Source organism: Protomyctophum parallelum (assembly GCF_964188405.1).
Source record: "Protomyctophum parallelum genome assembly, chromosome: 11".
NCBI lineage: Eukaryota > Metazoa > Chordata > Actinopteri > Myctophiformes > Myctophidae > Protomyctophum > Protomyctophum parallelum.
Genome location: NC_139707.1, coordinates 16885852 through 16905231, shown reverse-complemented (window position 1 = coordinate 16905231; position 19380 = coordinate 16885852). Strand labels below are relative to the sequence as shown.

Below are 19380 nucleotides of genomic sequence, written 5' to 3'. Positions count from 1 at the left end.
CTGTAACATTCATGCCAGAGGGATGCAAAAGGAGGGAACACCGAGGAGCGAAGTGCTTGTGGACAAAATATCAGGGCTAGGATCTGAGCTCCCCTGCTGCCAGCGACACGTCAACAACGTCTCAGTGGGACCGCATTGTGACCCTCACGAGGAGTCAGTGCCCTGCTCCCCCACCTCCCAAATAATTCAATATTCTAATATTCCCATGGTATTTGCTGCAACCACAGAAATACGATAGGGTTCATTCTCCACTTGTGCTCTGAACTCACAGGTCAGTTGGTAGCAGATCACAGACTTTTCTGTGACTCAGGGGTTAAGCTAATCATGCGTGACTTTTTCACATGGCCTACCCAGTGCTCTCAGAAATCTACTCCAACTTGTCTTCCGGCTGGCCGATGAACCTGTTCCTGGCCCCTGTTTTTTGTTTTCCTTAAAATCATCATTTGACCACCTCGGTTGTTTTGAGAACTGCTTTATTGGTTCAGCTGTGTTGTTGAATTTATGTCTTAATTGTAAGAGCTGAATTTAATTATGCACCTATTGCACAGGATGTGATGTAACCATCCCTTGGGCTGATAAAATAGAGTGCCAGTGTTCATTGAGGTCACTGAGGTTACCATGGTCACCTCCCATCACGTTTCATTGAAACAGACCTACAATACATACCCTGGATTTAAAAAGCCAATATTTTACTACAACAACAGTAAATACACCCACCCACACTCAGCCCTCAATCAGTTATAATCAAATAGATAGGTCCATGATTATTTCTGCTAAATGGCTGAATTCTAAATAGTAAATCCACATGCTTTAGATAGATTTTATATCACATTTTCGATAACATTCCCATAAAAACAAAGCTCTAAAATTGATATACTGACATATATTGCGCTACAGTAGTCTTGAGAGCTAAGGACGTCCTTCAATGAAAGATAGCATGCCAGTGGTTAACTCGTCTTATCTCAGATGTAAAAAAAGAAAAAATCCTCATAATAAAGGCTGTCTACAGAAATGCTGTGAAACACTTCCCCCTACTGACATCGAAAGCCTCTTGCAGTTTCTTCCAGTATTTAATAACACCAACTGACCAACTTCTTTATACTCTTTCCATTTCTTTTTTGTAGCAGGAAAAAAAAAACATCCTGGCAACTATTAATTTAGTCACTTTATTGCAAAACATTTGAACACAAGCTTTGTCAATCGATTCAGTACATTTTGTATATGAACGTTGAAATGTTGCAACAGTAAGATATTTTGTTACCATTATAAATCAATTTCATATTTTAAAAAATCACACTTGTGTGAAGTGAGGGGCGCTCTTATCATACATACATCATACATCACATTCCGTGCCGTGAGTTAAAAGTCAAATAAAAACTACAGAAAGGTAAAGTGCAAGATTGTTAATAAAACAAAATAACATAACTAACCCTGAGTTATGCCATCATCCATGCTAGCACAGTTATCACCAGCTAGGCTACATTAACTATTGTTAAAAAACATCTATAAAAAACTAATTATGATGACTATCAAATTCGTTGGACATTAAACATCTTGAAATCACTATAAAAAACAAATTATGATGACTATCAAATTCTTTGGAGACATCCAAACTAAAATAATTATTTAAAGTAATATTGTTCAAAAAGCATATAAAGTTGTATTGAAATCGGTTTATTATTGGCAAACTCAAATGTCTAGAATGGATGAATGTCAGAACTCAGACATCATAGGGAATAGGCACCATACCAATATTATATTTAACATAGACTGGGGTCCACCTATGCTTTCTATGGCATAGGCAACTCCCGGCATGATCCGCCAGGAGAATCTAGACGCAGCTGTGTGACATGAGACTATGAGACTAATAAATTAGAGCGACAGAGAGAGAGGAGTGTGTGTACGTGTGTGCGTCAATTTAACAAAGGTGCAGACGATCAGAAATCAGCAGAGAGTGATCGACGTTTGCGCTACTGTATGCCGAATTGAAGTGGACTTTGCCCCAGACTTTTTTTTTCTCCCTGGAAATAAAAACGTCTTGGTTTCCGAGGCTATATTTAACCTAACATCAAATAAATTCCAGTGTTTTAGTTGTATTCTTTCATACTGTATACAGTACTCATACAGTACAGTAGGCACTGTATGCGAGTAATCTTCATTTTACATGAATCTTCATTCAAGATTGTTTCTTCCCTCTTCTACTACTTCTACTTCTTGTTCTTCTACAGTACGTGTCTCTTCTATTATTGTATATCTACACCAGGATCATTTTGAGCCTATCCACTTTTCCGTCCTGATTTGAAGACTGCTTTTGATCCTACTCTTCCTCTTGACTGTTAGGTTGTGTTGTTCCTCCCAGTGTTTATCATTCTCTCCCTTATTTATGACCAACTTCCAGTTGCTTCTCTTTGGCCTCCTTTTCTCTATTTGATCCTTCTGCTCCTTTGTCACATACCTCTAATTGCGCTTGGTCGCCCGTGATATTGTTATCTTCCTTTTTCGGCGAGAGGCCGTGTGCGTTCACCTGTTTATCAACACCTTGAACACAGTTCTTCTCATGACTTGTGTCATCCTGAACCATACTGGACGCTGGCATGTTCAGTTCTTCCTGGGACATTTTTGCCTCTGGTTCAGGGTTCTGAGGATTCTGACCAGGCTGTTCTGGTATAGTTGGCCCCCGTGGAGGAGATTCTAACTCACAATTGGGATCCAATGATTTACTAACAGAGTCTGGTTGATTATTCCCTTCAAATTCCGGTGACTCTGCATGTTCACCACTCTCTCCCTTTACAACATCATTACCCTGTCCATGTTCACCACTCTCTCCCTGTACAACATCATTACCCTGTCCATGTTCACCACTCTCTCCCTTTACAACATCATTACCCTGTCCATCATTACCCTGTCCATGTTCACCACTCTCTCCCTTTACAACATCATTACCCTGTCCAATTTCCATTTCTTTGGCCCCCTGTTCTGTTTTCACTATTTGATCTTCATTATCCGCCTCATCACATCGCTCTACTTTCTCCTGGTCAAGACCTACGCCCACCACATTTACATTTTCCACATTGGCTGAGGCACTGTGTGTGTTCACATGTTCATCAACATTCTGACTAAGGTTCTTCTCATCCTCGGATTCTACCCCTGTGTCACTAGCCCTATGAGCCGCCATATCGCTTCCTTGCCCAGGACGATCACTACAAGAACTTTGAGAGACTTCTTCCTCCTGGTTATCGCCAAACATCTTCTCATTGCAAGGTTCTTCACTACTTTGTCCAGGCTGGGCCTCATATTCTTGGGGCCCTGCTGTGTAGAGGTCTGTCTGTGAACCTTCTGACTCATCCAACTTGTAATTGATCTCGATTTCGTGGTCAGGATGTGGCATGATTTCATCTGAATGATTAACGGAGGAAGGAGGCTGATTTGACTCCTTAATAGGTTCATCCGATTCAATAACTATCTCGTCTGCATTTGCTTCTTCAAAACCCGTAGAATCATGCTGGCTTGCATGAACAGGCTCTACTGTGTCATCCTGATCCTTACTGGGCTCTGTAATGTTTGCTTCTTCCTGGGACTGACTTGGTTCGGATTGCGTATGGTTCAGATCAGGGTTGGGGTCACAGCTAGGATCTTCTGATTCACTAACTGGTTGATTTGTCCCTTCAGAAGCTTGTGACTCTGTTTGTGGTTCAGTTGTCTCTGTAGGTTTTACTGTGCCCTGGTCTAGGCCTCCATCTTCTTTAGGTTCACTATCGATGTCTTCAGGTTGAGTCACATCAGGAAATAAGGGTTTCTTTGCAGTGTGATTTTGTTCGGTAGAAGACTGTGCCTCCTCTGTCACATGGTCTGTAATGAAAGAACATTTATTACTACTAAACACAGTTGCACATGTCATAATCGTGATCTGTACTATATTACACGTCTGGTCAATTACAGCATTCAGCAGTATGTTATTTGAATTGTTATAGATGGAGTGCCGTGATTTTTTTCCAGTTTTTCATGTGTTTATGATGTGACAGTACTTCATTAGACCCCATGGTGTAGTTGTTATGTCATGTGTTTATGAGGTGACAGTACTTCATTAGACCCCATGGTGTAGTTGTTATGTGCAATGATGTCTTTCCTTTGTATTGGGCTTCTGCCTGGAGGCTGAAATCTTGACAGTCAAACGTGCCAATGAAAAAAACAGTGATATAGTGATATCACAACATCATCCCCTCCCCCTTTATCATACAACAGCTGTAGGTGCGGCTTCAGTTTAGGTAGATCACCACCCACCAGGCAAACCAGGCTGGCAGGCATACTTAATTAAATGGTGGGCGTGTCCACATAAAAACGAATTTTTAACAAATACTGTACACTTTTTTGAAAAGAATCTTCCTCCTTATATAATAATGAATAATGATACCTAATGGTCATGTTTTAGGGTGGAACAAAATCACGGCACTCCATCATTAATAGCAGACTGCTGCCATGAAGAACAGAGTGTTGCTACAGTATGGCCAGAGTGTGTGCACCTGAATCAATCAGTCAGTCAATCAGCGTGCTTGTTTTTTGCATTATTCAACATGGCAGCATTGTAAACAATCACGCAATGTCATTTCACAGCTAAACATTACACTAAAGAATGTTTTCGAAAACATTTGAGGCAAGTAGTATCAGAATATTGATTTATGTGATCAAAACTGGAAATGTTTTGACTCTTCCTCAACATCACATTCGTACTGTACCTTCTGGTGTACTATGTGATGGTTGCATCTCATCATCTGCCTTCATCTGTACAGACTGTGCAGAGCTCTGTTCAAACTCCATTGATTCTCCTTCATGTTGGTTTGAATGAACAGGCTCTACTGTGTCATCCTCATCCTTACTGGGCTCTGGAGTGTTTGCTTCTTCCTGGGACTGACTTGGTTCAGATTGCGTATGGTTCAGATCAGGGTTGGGGTCACAGCTAGGATCTTCTGATTCACTAACTGGTTGATTTGTCCCTTCAGAAGCTTGTGACTCTGTTTGTGGTTCAGTTGTCTCTGTAGGTTTTACTGTGCCCTGGTCTAGGCCTCCATCTTCTTTAGGTTCACTATCGATGTCTTCAGGTTGAGTCACATCAGGAAATAGGGGTTTCTTCACAGTGTGATTTTGTTCGGCAGGAGACTGTACCTCATCTGTCACATGGCCTGTAATGAAAGAACATTTATTACCAATAGTTTCAAACAGTTGCACCTTTCATAGTTTTAAAATATTATTATAAAACGTGCATGCTAAACCACCCTAATGGTTCAGCCTGGTGTGTCCTTTATTACACAGCGTGGTTGAATAATGGTTTCTAGCTGGTCAATCACGGCATTCAGCTGTCTGTTATTTCTTAATAGCAGACGCTGCTATGAATTACAGATCGTTGCTAGTATGGCCAGAGAGTGCACACCAGAATGAATCAATTAATTTGCATTGCTTGGTTTTTGCACATAATTATTCAACATGGCAGCCATGTAAACAAATACACAATGTCCTTTTACAGCTAAACAGTACACTAAAGAATGCTTTAAAAACATTTGAGGCAAGCAGTAACAGAATATTGATTCATATTTGATCAACACTTCCTGTTCCTGAGCCGACCATGTAGTGCTGGAAGCACCTGGCATAATCTAATGGACTACTTCCTTTACCATAAGCAAATCATTTTAAAATAAATGAAATTGTTTTGTTGCCACATTTTGTGTCAATTCATCTATTTCTTTATTAAGTAGCCATGTACCAAGTGGGATAATTAACGGTGAGTCGGTCAGTGTTGAGAAATAAACTCCTTCAGAGTGATGAAGACCTCTGCTTCGAGTCAGTCTAATCACCGTCAGGGTTTATTTCTGAACAAGGACCATCTACCGCTCATCATCCCTTGCACATTCACTCACTCTCTACTAATATTGTAAAAACGTTATCTCAAAATATTACTCTAATCATGTGACCATGCATAATGGCAATGTTTTGACTCTTCCTCAACATCACATTCATACTGTACCTTCTGGTGTACTATGTGATGGTTGCATCTCCTCATCATCTGCCTTCATCTGTACAGACTGTGCAGAGCTCTGTTCAAACTCCATTGATTCTCCTTCATGTTGGTTTGAATGAACAGGCTCTACTGTGTCATCCTCATCCTTACTGGGCTCTGGAGTGTTTGATTCTTCCTGGGACTGACTTGGTTCAGATTGCGTATGGTTCAGATCAGGGTTGGGGTCACAGCTAGGATCTTCTGATTCACTAACTGGTTGATTTGTCCCTTCAGAAGCTTGTGACTCTGTTTGTGGTTCAGTTGTCTCTGTAGGTTTTACTGTGCCCTGGTCTAGGCCTCCATCTTCTTTAGGTTCACTATCGATGTCTTCAGGTTGAGTCACATCAGGAAATAGGGGTTTCTTCACAGTGTGATTTTGTTCGGTAGGAGACTGTACCTCATCTGTCACATGGCCTGTAATTAAAGAACAGTTATTACCAATAGATTCAAACAGTTGCACCTTTCATAGTTTTAAAATATTATCATTATAAAACGTCCTCATCCTTACTGGGCTCTGGAGTGTTTGATTCTTCCTGGGACTGACTTGGTTCAGATTGCGTATGGTTCAGATCAGGGTTGGGGTCACAGCTAGGATCTTCTGATTCACTAACTGGTTGATTTGTCCCTTCAGAAGCTTGTGACTCTGTTTGTGGTTCAGTTGTCTCTGTAGGTTTTACTGTGCCCTGGTCTAGGCCTCCATCTTCTTTAGGTTCACTATCGATGTCTTCAGGTTGAGTCACATCAGGAAATAGGGGTTTCTTCACAGTGTGATTTTGTTCGTTAGGAGACTGTACCTCATCTGTCACATGGCCTGTAATTAAAGAACAGTTATTACCAATAGTTTCAAACTGTTGCACCTTTCATAGTTTTAAAATATTATCATTATAAAACGTGCATGCTAAACTACCCTTATGATTCAGCCTGGTGTGTCCTTTATTACACAGCGTGGTTGAATAATGGTTTCTAACTAGTCAATTACGGCATTCAGCTGTCTGTTATTTCTTAATAGCAGACGCTGCTATGAATTACAGACCGTTGCTAGTATGGCCAGAGAGTGCACACCAGAATGATTAAATTAATTAATTTGTGGTGCTTGTTTTTTGCTGTATTCAAAATGGCAGCCATGTAAACAAATATACAATGTAATTTTACAGTTGAACAGTACACTAAAGAATGCTTTTGAAAACATTTGAGGCAAGCAGTAACAGAATATTGATTCATATTTGATCAACACTTCCTGTTTGAGATTTGTGAGCGCTGGAATCACCTGACATAATCTAATGGACTATTCCCTTAACCATAAGCAAATACATTTAAAATAAATGAAATTGTTTTCTTGCCACCTTTTGTGTCAATTCATTAATTTCTTTATTAATTAGCCATGTACATTGTACAAAGTGGGATAATTAACGGTGAGTCGGTCACTGGTCAGTGTTGAGAAATAAACCCATTCAGAGTGATGAAGACCTCTGCTTCGAGTCAGTCTAATCACGTCAGGGTTTATTTCTGAACAAGGACCAGCTACCGCTCATCATCCCTTGCACATTGAACAGGCTCTACTGTGTCATCCTCATCCTTACTGGGCTCTGGAGTGTTTGATTCTTCCTGGGACTGACTTGGTTCAGATTGCGTATGGTTCAGATCAGGGTTGGGGTCACAGCTAGGATCTTCTGATTCACTAACTGGTTGATTTGTCCCTTCAGAAGCTTGTGACTCTGTTTGTGGTTCAGTTGTCTCTGTAGGTTTTACTGTGCCCTGGTCTAGGCCTCCATCTTCTTTAGGTTCACTATCGATGTCTTCAGGTTGAGTCACATCAGGAAATAGGGGTTTCTTTGCAGTGTGATTTATCTCAGTAGGAGACTGTGCCTCATCTGTCACATGGCCAGTAATGAAGAATTTATTATTAACAATAGATTCAAACAGTTGCACTTTTCATATATTTTGTTTTATTTGTATATTTTATAGTTAAAATAATTGTCATAACACTTGCATGGCAAACCTTTAGGGATTCCTTTGAGCAACACTGGCATCTGTTCATTTCCCAACCTTATGTTTTCTGTAAAGTGTAAAGAAGAAGAAAACAAGATGCTTGTGATTGACACGCAAATGATCCAGCCTTAGCTGTAGATATACTGTAGATAGTAGATACTGTAGAATATGTTATTGGCATCCATTTAAATTCTAAAACAATGCATCTCAAAAGCAACAACATAGTTATGAGCTGTGCTTCATTCACAGTCACTTACTCTCTACATACAAACAAATATTATCTCAAAAGACTACTGTAATATGTGACTACAAGTAATGGAAATATTTGCACTCTTCTGTAATATCACATACCTTCTGGTGTACTATGTGATGGTTGCATCTCCTCATCATCTGCCTTCATCTGTACAATCTGTGCAGGAGTCTGTTCGATTGAGTCACTTTCATGCTGGCTTGCATGAACAGGCTCTACTGTGTCATCCTCATCTCTACTGGGCTCTGGAGTGTTTGATTCTTCCTGGGACTGACTTGGTTCAGATTGCGTATGGTTCAGATCAGGGTTGGGGTCACAGCTAGGATCTTCTGATTCACTAACTGGTTGATTTGTCCCTTCCTCTGTTTTTGGTTCAGTCGTCTCTGTAGGCTTTACTGTGACCTGGTCTAAGCCTGCATCATCTTTAGGTTCACCAACTATGACTTCAGGTCGAGTTACATGTTGGTTAGTAGGAGACTGTGCCTTTTCAGTCACCAGTTCATACATCTTTACCTTATCCGACCCATTGCCTGTAACCAAAGAATGTATTACTAGCAGACTGAAATAGCTGCATTTTTTAAAATAGTTTTACAACATTGTCATAATGAAATTTGCATGCCAAACCTTTAGGAGTTTCACTGGACAGCAGAGGTTCTTTCTCCTGGTCTTTGTCTGTCTTCTCCTCTGGCCCTGATTAACAGAATGAACAGTAACAATGCCAATAAATACAGAGTCAAAACAATTAGGATATTGTGACAAAGTACATTTTCCATAATATAATAAGAATAAATATTTCATATATTTTAAATTCATTACACATCAACTGAAATACGTTGATGTCTTTTATTGTTTCAATATTAATATACAGCTCAGGATAATCCAAAATTCCTATCTCAAATAATTTGAATATTTCATCCGACCAATAAAAAAAACATCTGGACAGCAGTAAGATCAGCAGTCCTTCCCATGATTGTGGTTTTGTGTACTGAACCAGGCTGGGAGTTTTTAAAGGCTACGGAATCCTTTGCAGGTGTTTTGCAGGTGTAGACTTAATTAGTTGGTTCAGATGATTAGTTAAATAGCTCATTAGACCAGTGTTTCTCAACCTATGTACCGCGGCACTTTACTGTGCCTTTGATATGTCCAGGTGTGCCGCCTGATTTGTCAGAAAGTAACACTAAGTTAATGTTACTTTCTGTCAAAATCAGACAGCACACTAACCCTCCCCCGAAAGCAATATTATAGCTACTGGGCTGCAGGCTTCTTATTGTTGCGTTGTCACATGTCTAACCATTAGACGTGCGATAACAACGACACGGAACAATAGACTAACGACGCTTGGCCATTGAAATGTTAATGCTTAGATGCATGCAGAAGACGCTACATTTCGCTCCCTCCCGAAAGACGAGCGCACAGATCGCATATGCACGTAGACAGCAGACACATACAGTCCTACATGTCCCCCGACCCAAACACTGAGGAGGTAAAGTAAACGTGACGTTGTTGTGATTAAACATAATGTGCCACGAAAAATAGCTGTCCATAGATGTCCAAACATGATCGCCTCGTTCGGCCAACAAAATATATCTCCCTTCCTCGACAGAAGCGCAGTGATGCCTGATTTATTCTTCGTCGTACACGTGTTATGCTTGCATGCTGAAAATGGCTGATCGACAAGCTCACAACGCGTTGCCGACGCAACGCGTTGTGAGCTTGTCGATCAGCTATTTTTAGCACGTGGAAATATGCAGGCTGTGAGAACTGAGACCCTTCACAATAAAAGCATGCAGCTTTCACAAGATGGCCCATAATAAAGACAAGGAAAAGGATTAAGAATTAGGTGGCATTTCACATTGCATATGAGCAATTTTTTTCTCCAAAATGTGTGGAATGTATGTATAAAAAATATATATAATAAGGAATTAATTTGGATAATGGCAATGGAGATATTGTAAAAGTTGTATATATATATTAACTTATATATATATATATATATATATATATATATAATATATATAATGTATGTATATATATACGTCCCACACGTCCCAAACTCTTCTCCCTTCTGGCTCCAAAACTGTGGAATGCACTTCCCATTGCAGTCAGAACTGCAGCATCACTCCCAATCTTCCGCCGTAGTCTGAAAACCCACCTTTTTAGACTCCATCATGGCCCATAGCACTTACCCTACCCCCTTAGATAGCATTTCTGTAGACTTAGATAGCATCTGATACAGACTTATAGCATGTTATGTAGACGGCACTATAATTGCATTGTATATAGTCATAGCACGCCATAGTACATATGTACTGTATAGCATAGTAGTATATATATATAGCTTATATGTATAGTCTCATAATATAGATATTCCACTGTTACTTTCTTAGCTTACGCATGTTTTATGATAAATGCTTTTGTGATGTATTCCCATGCTTATGTTCCTGATTATTGTAAGTCGCTCTGGATTAAGAGCGTCTGCTAAATGCCTAAATTGTTCTAAATTGTTCTATATAGATGGGCCTATACACCGTATGGTGTGCCCCGAGATTTTTAGGCTATGAAAAGTGTGCCCTGGAGCAAAAAAGGTTGGGAAACACTGCATTAGACTACCTTTTCATGTTCTATTTGTTTTAGATAGGAATTTGGGGTTTTCATGAGCTGTATGCCACAATCATCAATATTAAAACAATAAACCGCTTTTTTAAAATTAATATCACAATATATATATTTTTTTAGAATGCCCTGTATTCCTGGTTACTTTGCGGCAATGCGGCTTGTCTATGAGTGGGTCTGTACTGTGATTTCTGTTCAGGTTCTTACCACTTGGGGCCAGACGGGCCAATGGCTGATTGCTTGGAAGGGTGGCATCACGGCTATGTCGGCTAAGTTGATGCCTTTTCTCCTGTTTCTCCTGCTTCTTCCCTGAAATGAGAATCAAGAGAAAGATGTATAATGAAATGTATTCACCAAGCAATCCGTTATTTCACTTCCAAATCAGTCTTCCAAAGCATTTCATCATTTCATAGCTGGAAATTATGAATTAATCACAGTTCATAATGAAAATGTATTTTTTGAGCAAAAATGTCCAAAAATGTCCAGTCAAATTATAAAGCTAATACATAATTATGTACTACTGTAAGTATACATTTTCCAAGTAAGCTCGCACACACGGCACGCTCACGCACGTGTACACACACACACACACACACACTCACTTGCCATTTCTTCCATTTCTGCACACAACCATGACACTGTGGCTTAGAGTTTATGTTTTAACCACATGGACCCGAACGTCCGTCCTGGACATGTTTGTAGGCAAACATTCAGCGATCTACAAGTGCATTGAGAGCTTTTAGATCGGCTGTTTTCAGTGAAGAGATTTGGTGTAGATGGAAAAAGGGAGGGAGCCAAGTATAGACCCCTGGGAGACCCCAGTCAATTAAGTACATATAGGGTTTAAGTGGTTCAACTACAGGGCGCAAAATAAACTAGGCTACTTTAGGCAAAAACAGATTTGTATTTATTTTTCAATTGATGCATTCAGAGCTGAACATAATTATTATATCAGCGTGTTTTCAGTTTCTACAAGTGGGACCATGCTTTGGTGAATTGATTACAATACAGTATGTATTTATGTTGTGGGGATGATAGATCATTTCCAATAGCTTTTACGAAATTGGTGCAGTCTGGATCAAATCTATGTCCTTTCTAGGTGTGAAAGAGTTAATCGAACTAATCTATTTACTCAATATTTTAAAATATGATACTTACTATAAAATAATCAATTAATTTATTCCCTATTTTGGCCATGTCAGTATAGGCGAAAAGTTCAATACATTTGCAAAAACAAAAGGTCAAAATAGCAGATCTACAAGTGGTCTCACATTGTAGATCAGCTATTTTCACTATTGTGCTTAATCGACTTGTCGCACAAGGCTGTACACACCCTGTCATGAATCCAAAATTGATTTTTTTACTTAGGAACAAACCTACACTAAAATATAGTAGACATTTCAGAAGAGCTTTGTTAGCTTTTTTCCATCAGCTGATACAGGATCAAACTCATTGTTTATTTTATCTGCTCCATGCCGTGTAAAGAATAGACAGCCATAGCTGGCAAAGTAAAATCATTTTATCCTGTGTAACAATAAACCTTGCATGCCAAACCCTATTTTGAGGTTTCATTTAGCAATGCTACTCTCTGCAAATCTCCTGACACTCCTTTTAAGATAAGATAAACTTGTGGTGTCACAGCACCAACAATAGTGAGAATGAAATGCAGTACAGGCAGCTAAGAGAAAGTATCAAGTACCGATCCAAGTTAAATAACTTCTGGCCTATGTGCAAAGTTTCACACCAATCGGTCCAATGGCACCGGAAATTAGCTGTTCAGAGTCTGACCCACACATGGCCTTCGGCCATAGAGCATGTCGGAGACAGCAACTTCTTGCTAATCATTGCTAGAGTGATAAACTATTTCCAAATGGAGCTATTGAAGTCTATCAACAATGAGTACAATACTGTAGTAGGGTAAATAACCTTCCAGATAATAATCAGTATCCAGAACTAGAGTGTGCAGTTTTCCTTTTTGAGTGGCGCTCCTATGGTTTGTGCAAACACAAACATTGAATGCCATTGACAATGAATGGCCAGCTTTGAGTGTTTGTGTAAACACAAACATTGAAGACGAAGGTGAGGACGCAAATTGTGATTGGCCTGAATGAACATGTATGATGTACAGTATGATGATAAGAGCGTCCCTCACTGCACACGGTGTGATTTTTGAGGGGTGCTAGCCCCTCCTATATTCAGCTATTAGTTTCCTACACAAATTGACAATGAATGGAGAATTTTACGTCATAGTGGCTGAGCAAATCGACTTAGTGTCTATTTTTGTCCTACACAAACATTAAATTCCCATTGACAATTAATGGAGAATTTTACGTCATAGTGTCTGAGCAAATAGGCATAGTATCTATTTTACGGCGTGATGATGTACGATAATAAGAGCGCCCCTCACTTTTTTATGCTACATGGGCCATGGCTTTGCATATAATTTGGCATATAATCTGGGTTCAGTCTTTATTGTGATCTATTTAACACATTATTCCCTAGGTCAGCACTTTCAGCTTTCCAATCACTGTCTGTAGTCTGTACAGTAGATAGCAGATACTACATATCCAAAACACAACTTCAAAAACTGGATTTAAGCACATGCAGTTAGTATTTGTAATAACAAACAAAAAAATACCTTCTGACGGCTGGCTCTCCACATCATATGTGTTTGTTTTCTCATTCCCTGTAGCATCCAGGTAGAAGCCATAGGAGTGGGGTAGGGTCGGGAGGAGATAATGCAAAATAGTGATCAATCACTTTATTTATATAACACATTTCATCAGTTGCAACGCAATGCACTTCGCAATGATTAAAGAAGGAACATTTTAAAAGGATAATAAAAATGTCAAAATACAATCCAAATTTCTAAGAAATTAAAAGCAATAAATGCAATTCAAAGCAACACTAAAAAGGTTTGTTTTATTTATTGAACAAATCCTGCTTATGATTTGATGATTATGTGAAACGGTGATTATAAAAGCACATCTCAATCTACTTAAGCATGAAATAATGATGTACAAAAGATACAGGTGTCCTGTAAATACCCTAGTTCTGTAAAAGAAAAGAAAAGGGGAAAAAGGGAACTATTCTGCCTTAGCAGTCATAACAGTTAAAAGATACACATTGTATATGTTGACAAATAAAATGAAAGTTATTTTGGCAATAACAATTATTTTAGACAGGCAATAGTTTCAACTGTACCTTGCTTGCGTTTACGGTAGTACAAGATGGCCACAACCACGAGGACAAGTATAAGAATGGCTAGTATGCAGATCAATGGGATAATCCATGCGAAAGGGCTTTCACCTGCAGATAAACACAAATAGCATTGTTACATAGAAGCAATACATTACAGCTATTCTTTGTCCCTAGAATATTCATATAATAAAAGTCTAAAGAAGAGAACTTAAACACTGTTAATCCAATGCTGCATCTACGCACTATTCAATTAGTAGATAGTTTATGGAACGCTTCTTTATACAAACAGCAGTTTGTAATCAAGAGCATGTTTAATTTACTGTATATTCTCAATTAAATCTGACTGATTTGAATGTAAAAAATAAAATAAAAACTCAGCACAGATAGTCCATTTCCACTTTACTGTCAGAGGCGTTCACCTTTGTCCTGATGACAGCATAGTTAGATATTCACTTTTAGCTTATTAATTAACCATCACATTGTCTGAATTGCTGCAAGTGTATAAATGTCTTACCTTGGAAGCAATCCTTTGCCGAGAACGTGGCTGTCTTTTCACTTACAGGGTTGACTACCCCACATGTGTAGACCGTATCATCATCTCCTCCAACAGATATTGGTAACTCTGGGCCAGGGCGTGACTCTCCAGGCAACCTCCAGTCAAGTCTCATTAGAGATGGAGGACCTCGGGTCTCCGCAGAGCACACCAGTGATGCGTGGACATCAGATGTGTCATTCATCACACAGGATATGGAAGGCTCGTCCACCTCATCTACAAATGCCAGACCATTCAGCTCAACAAATGACATACAGTAAAATCCTCTGTGCTAATTTATCTCTGAGAGTATAAATATTGGCCCAAATGTATCGTTACAATATGGTTATGCCTAAGTATCTCGACCTGAGCCCAGGCCAGGTTTGGCTGATTGGCTCAGTGCAGTCTTTCTCAAATTCGTAGGGTTACTCCCCGAAGTCTGACGTCAATATCGGTAGAGGGCACAAATCCACGGGTTCATGTACTTTTTATTTTCATTGTAATCACTGTAGGGGGATTTTAGATCGCCTCAAATAAGAACTGGGTTTGAAAAATAAACATGTCATCCCGGCCGTTTCACTCATATGGATATGAAGAATCAACTGATTGAGAGAAAACGCTATTGTTACTGCTACTGAATTAGTTACATTTTCGCTAGAAACAGGCTGTATCAAACAGTCTGTATCAGGCCGTCAGGACTTCGGCGCTCTATAGAGCAAATTTGCCAATTCTACAGTAATGATCCACCCGCCATAAACAAATCTGACCAGTCTGAACTACTTTACTTGTGCTGTAGTACTGTACTGTACAAGCCCTCCTTCCTGGTCTGTGAGTCTGTGTGTGTGTGTGTGTGTGTGTGTGTGTGTGTGTGTGTGTGTGTGTGTGTGTGTGTGTGTGTTAGGCTGCGCAATAGTGACACTTGGTGGTCAACAAATGCTATTTCCGTACTCTTGAGGGACAGACAGACACAGCCAGAGCCCAGGGACACACATAGCTGTCTATACAAGTAAGACGCGCAAACGCGGGAAGCGAACGCAGCTCGTGTGTGTGTGGTTGTGTGTGTGTGTGTGTGTGTGTGTGTGTGTGTGTGTGCTACAGCTGCGCCCTGTGTGTGTGTGTGTGTGTGTGTGTGTGTTACAGCTGCGCCCTCTGGTGGCGGGCGGGTGGTGTCACAGCGGGACAGACAGACACACACAGACACACAGACAGACATGAGCAGCAGGGTCTCATAGTAAGTGGCTCACTGCGTTCGCAAAGAGTGGCTAGCACGGTAGCACCACTCCAAAACTAGTTGCCTGCAGGAGGTTAGACATAACATTAGCAGCAAATATTGTGCGACTGCACTGTACCCTAAGAATTTCATTATAGTACACTGATTTAAGCAACACAGTTGCAGCTTATCAAAGTAATGGGTGTGTTTAGATTTAGGTGTGTCAATGTGCATTGACAATACAGTTGACTAATGTCTAATATGCTTGCACATTGGCACACCTAAATCTAACACACCCGTTATTAATTTGATCAGGCCCACATGTGTTCCTTTCTAGCCTGCAATGTTTTTTCTAATCTGCTGTAGTTCTTAACCTGAACTGTGAAAGAAACAAACTACAGAACCAGCCTAGGATTTCATGCCTCTGAGAGTGGCACTGTAGTTACAGTTCTTTTCAGTGTTTCTGGCAAAGGATAGCAGGTGCTTACAATAGATTCGATTGTATTTCAAGGGAACAGACACGCACATGAGAGAGTCCAGCTCACCGTCTTCAGAGTGCAGAGCTACAGACTTGCCATTCATTATACTAATACTAACTATAGTGTAGTCCTACTGAAAACATACTCAATGTGTACAAGCCCAATTTATAGGCAACGTCTCGCAAGGACAGGTATACATGGACACAGAAAATGACAAGCAAGTCATGCTGCACTGACTTGCTGCCTGAATTGCGTCCATCAGCTTAAGGGCTGCTATGAAGCCTGTTTTTTCTCTCATGCTATCTTCCTGTGCTTCATTTCTTTTCTGGTTAGTCAGTGTCTCACTACATAAGTTCCACTTTCCCACGCTGTCAAAACCTTGAATTCACAATTTAGTGGGCGAGGGCCGGGGGGGCTAACTTTGTTAGTCCCAAAACATTCAACTTTATCTCTCCTGAATTTAGGCTTGCTGCATTTTGCCAAAGAGCCAATATGTTCATATTTATTTGTTCCTTATCTGAAATAAAAACTAAAACTTACCAATGACCGCCACATTATGATGTAAAGTAAGCAACATTTTGTTGACCGTTACTTTTAATTCATAGTGTCCACTGTCTTCATGCCGGAGGTCTTTCAAAGTCAGCTCTGCTGAGTGCCAATCTAGGATGACCCTGTCGTTGTAGGTGCCATATACCCTTTCCTCACTGCCATCAAACTCCATGACCTTGCTGCCATTGTGTTTCCAAAGAATATCATCAGGTCGTCCCTTGAAGGAGGGTTTCAAGATTATCTTCGACCCCCTGCCTCCATAATCTGGGCCTTTCTCTACCACAGGACAGAAAGAGAGAAAGTTAAGTTTGTGTGTGTGTGTGTGTGTGTGTGTGTGTGTGTGTGTGTGTGTGTGTGTGTGTGTGTGTGTGTGTGTGTGTGTGTGTGTGTGTGTGTGTGTGTGTGTGTGTGTGTGTGTGTGTGTGTGTGTGTGTGTGTGTGACTGATAGTAATCATTGCAGAGTAATTAACAGACAAAAAAAATATTATAATATATCCTATTGAAATACTATTAAATTAATATTGGCAAGTGGGTTGCCAGTGTTGCCACCTGAAAATATTTCAGACAATCGGGAGAGTATCCATTTAGCAGTTTAAATTGTATAGCCACATAGTGCCCACTAGTGTTCCAGTAATCCAGACCAGTACCAATAGCCTACATCCTTACTTTATCCTATCCTGCATGAGTTGAGTTCTCCCGTTTACTAAAAAGTGGAGAGCTGGCTGTTTTAACATGCATAGCAACCATTACTAGCTTATAGAATATAGAGCTATTTCACACAATTTTAGAGTAGGGATTCACACTTCTTTATGACTGTTGATGTTGGTAGAGCATTTGCCAACATTTTGGTGGCATAGTAGCTCTGATCCATAGCTCTAATGCGTTGCAAGAGCTATGGACCAGAGCTAGCATAGCAGGAGAACGAATTTAAACCTTTGTTAGTGCCAAATCTGTGTTGAATGTGATCTGTGGAGTTCCCTCTGGTGTGTTGTGAATGTGATTGTGGACTTGATTGACGTTTTTGAAGTGTAGATAAAAATTTATGAAGTCAACCGGTAGGACGACCATGTTTTCCCAATGCAATCTGGAGCACTGCGCATGTGGACGGGGATTGACTGGTGCTGGTGGTCACAGGCTGACTATAGTAATTTAAGCCTGATTTAAGCGCTTGTTTCACCCCGCTCTAAATTTTTTACTTTACACTCCTACTTTTATCATCTGTAGCTCTGTAGAAATGCCTTTACTTTTTGGACACGATACTGCGAAAAGGAGTTTCGCCACTGCTATTGGAGGGCTCGACTGATCGACCCATTTCGATTGAAGTTATGCAGCAGGGATGATCCTGACGTCTCAAACTGTCAACTGAGCCAACTTTAGCTTTAATTAATAACTCTTTAACAGAAATAATTTCTGTGTTAAGATGTTGATATCTGTTTGATCGCCATGTGTTGTCTACTCTACGTCCCTGTCATGTGTCATGACATCGTAACCATAACCGCGTTACGTGCGTATAACTTAAATGTCCCTTTCCCCCCAACCTAAAAGTAATGAAAAGCAAACCAACTCGTGCAATTGATCATCATACTACTCACCTTGACAAGAGGCAAACGATACAACAACGAAATAGACGAAGAAACGATCCGTAGCCATTACAGGAGAGACTGAGTACGGTTACTTTCACTACGGCAGGTAAGAGAACAGGTGCTGCTTTGTTGCTGTAAACGGGATTGTCCACTTATTCCCAATGGGCTGAGTGAGAGCTAAAAAGGGGTGTATGCTTTTTAACTAACACATACCGGGTGAGTAGTAAGCAGGAATCTTAGTTAGGTTATCTACTGTAAACAAAGGCGTGGCTTTAGTGGACTTTAGAATTCCGCAAATGGAGAAAATATGTGCTCCTGCAACCGACAAATGACCATATCAACTTGTTCGTCAACGGAGGCAGCAGTGACCAGTCAATGGTAATACTGCTCCCCCGACAGGCTGGCTTTAATTTCAGAATAAAAGCAGTTAATGAACCTAACAGGTAACAGCAATTAAGAGTGGGCAACAAAACATTCTGGGCATTGCGGAAGACTGGGCACCTAGGAAGAGTGGGCACTAGGGAAATGTGGGCACCAAAACAGACACTGCACCAGCAATAGAGGGGATGCGTGGCATCATCATCAACTTATTCTATATTCCAGTATTAATCATTGCTATAGACTCAAATTACAATAATAATAATAATATAACTTTATTTGTATAGCCCCTTTCATGACATGCAATGCAGTTTAAAGTGCTTTACAGAGTAATAAAGGAACAAAAAGAAAAGAAAATGCATAAAACAACATTAAAATAATAGCAGTATACTGCAATACAGTGAGGACATGAATAACAATAAGAATTTTAAACGCTCAACTAAAAGCAAGAGTACAGAAGTATGTCTTGAGCTGTGCTTTAACAAATTCTACAGAGGCTGCCTGTCGAAGGTATAGTGGGAGTTTGTTCCACGCCGTTGTCAGCCT

The 19380-nt window shown here is 40.1% G+C and overlaps 1 protein-coding gene across 1 annotated transcript; it reads right to left on the bottom strand.

The window, feature by feature from the left end:
* Nucleotides 1-1596: 1596 nt before the first annotated feature.
* LOC310866635 (uncharacterized protein) lies at nt 1597-17143 on the bottom strand. Its single transcript, XM_083776319.1, has 11 exons — nt 16864-17143; nt 14617-14871; nt 14106-14210; nt 13540-13587; nt 11109-11210; nt 8913-8978; nt 8390-8818; nt 8049-8105; nt 6017-6463; nt 4734-5177; nt 1597-3849 (listed from the first exon to the last, which is right to left on the bottom strand). The coding sequence occupies exons 1-11, from the start codon at nt 17042-17044 to the stop codon at nt 2378-2380; spliced, it is 3606 nt and encodes a 1201-aa protein (XP_083632445.1). The 5' UTR covers nt 17045-17143; the 3' UTR covers nt 1597-2377.
* Between the last annotated feature and the right edge of the window lie 2237 nt (nt 17144-19380).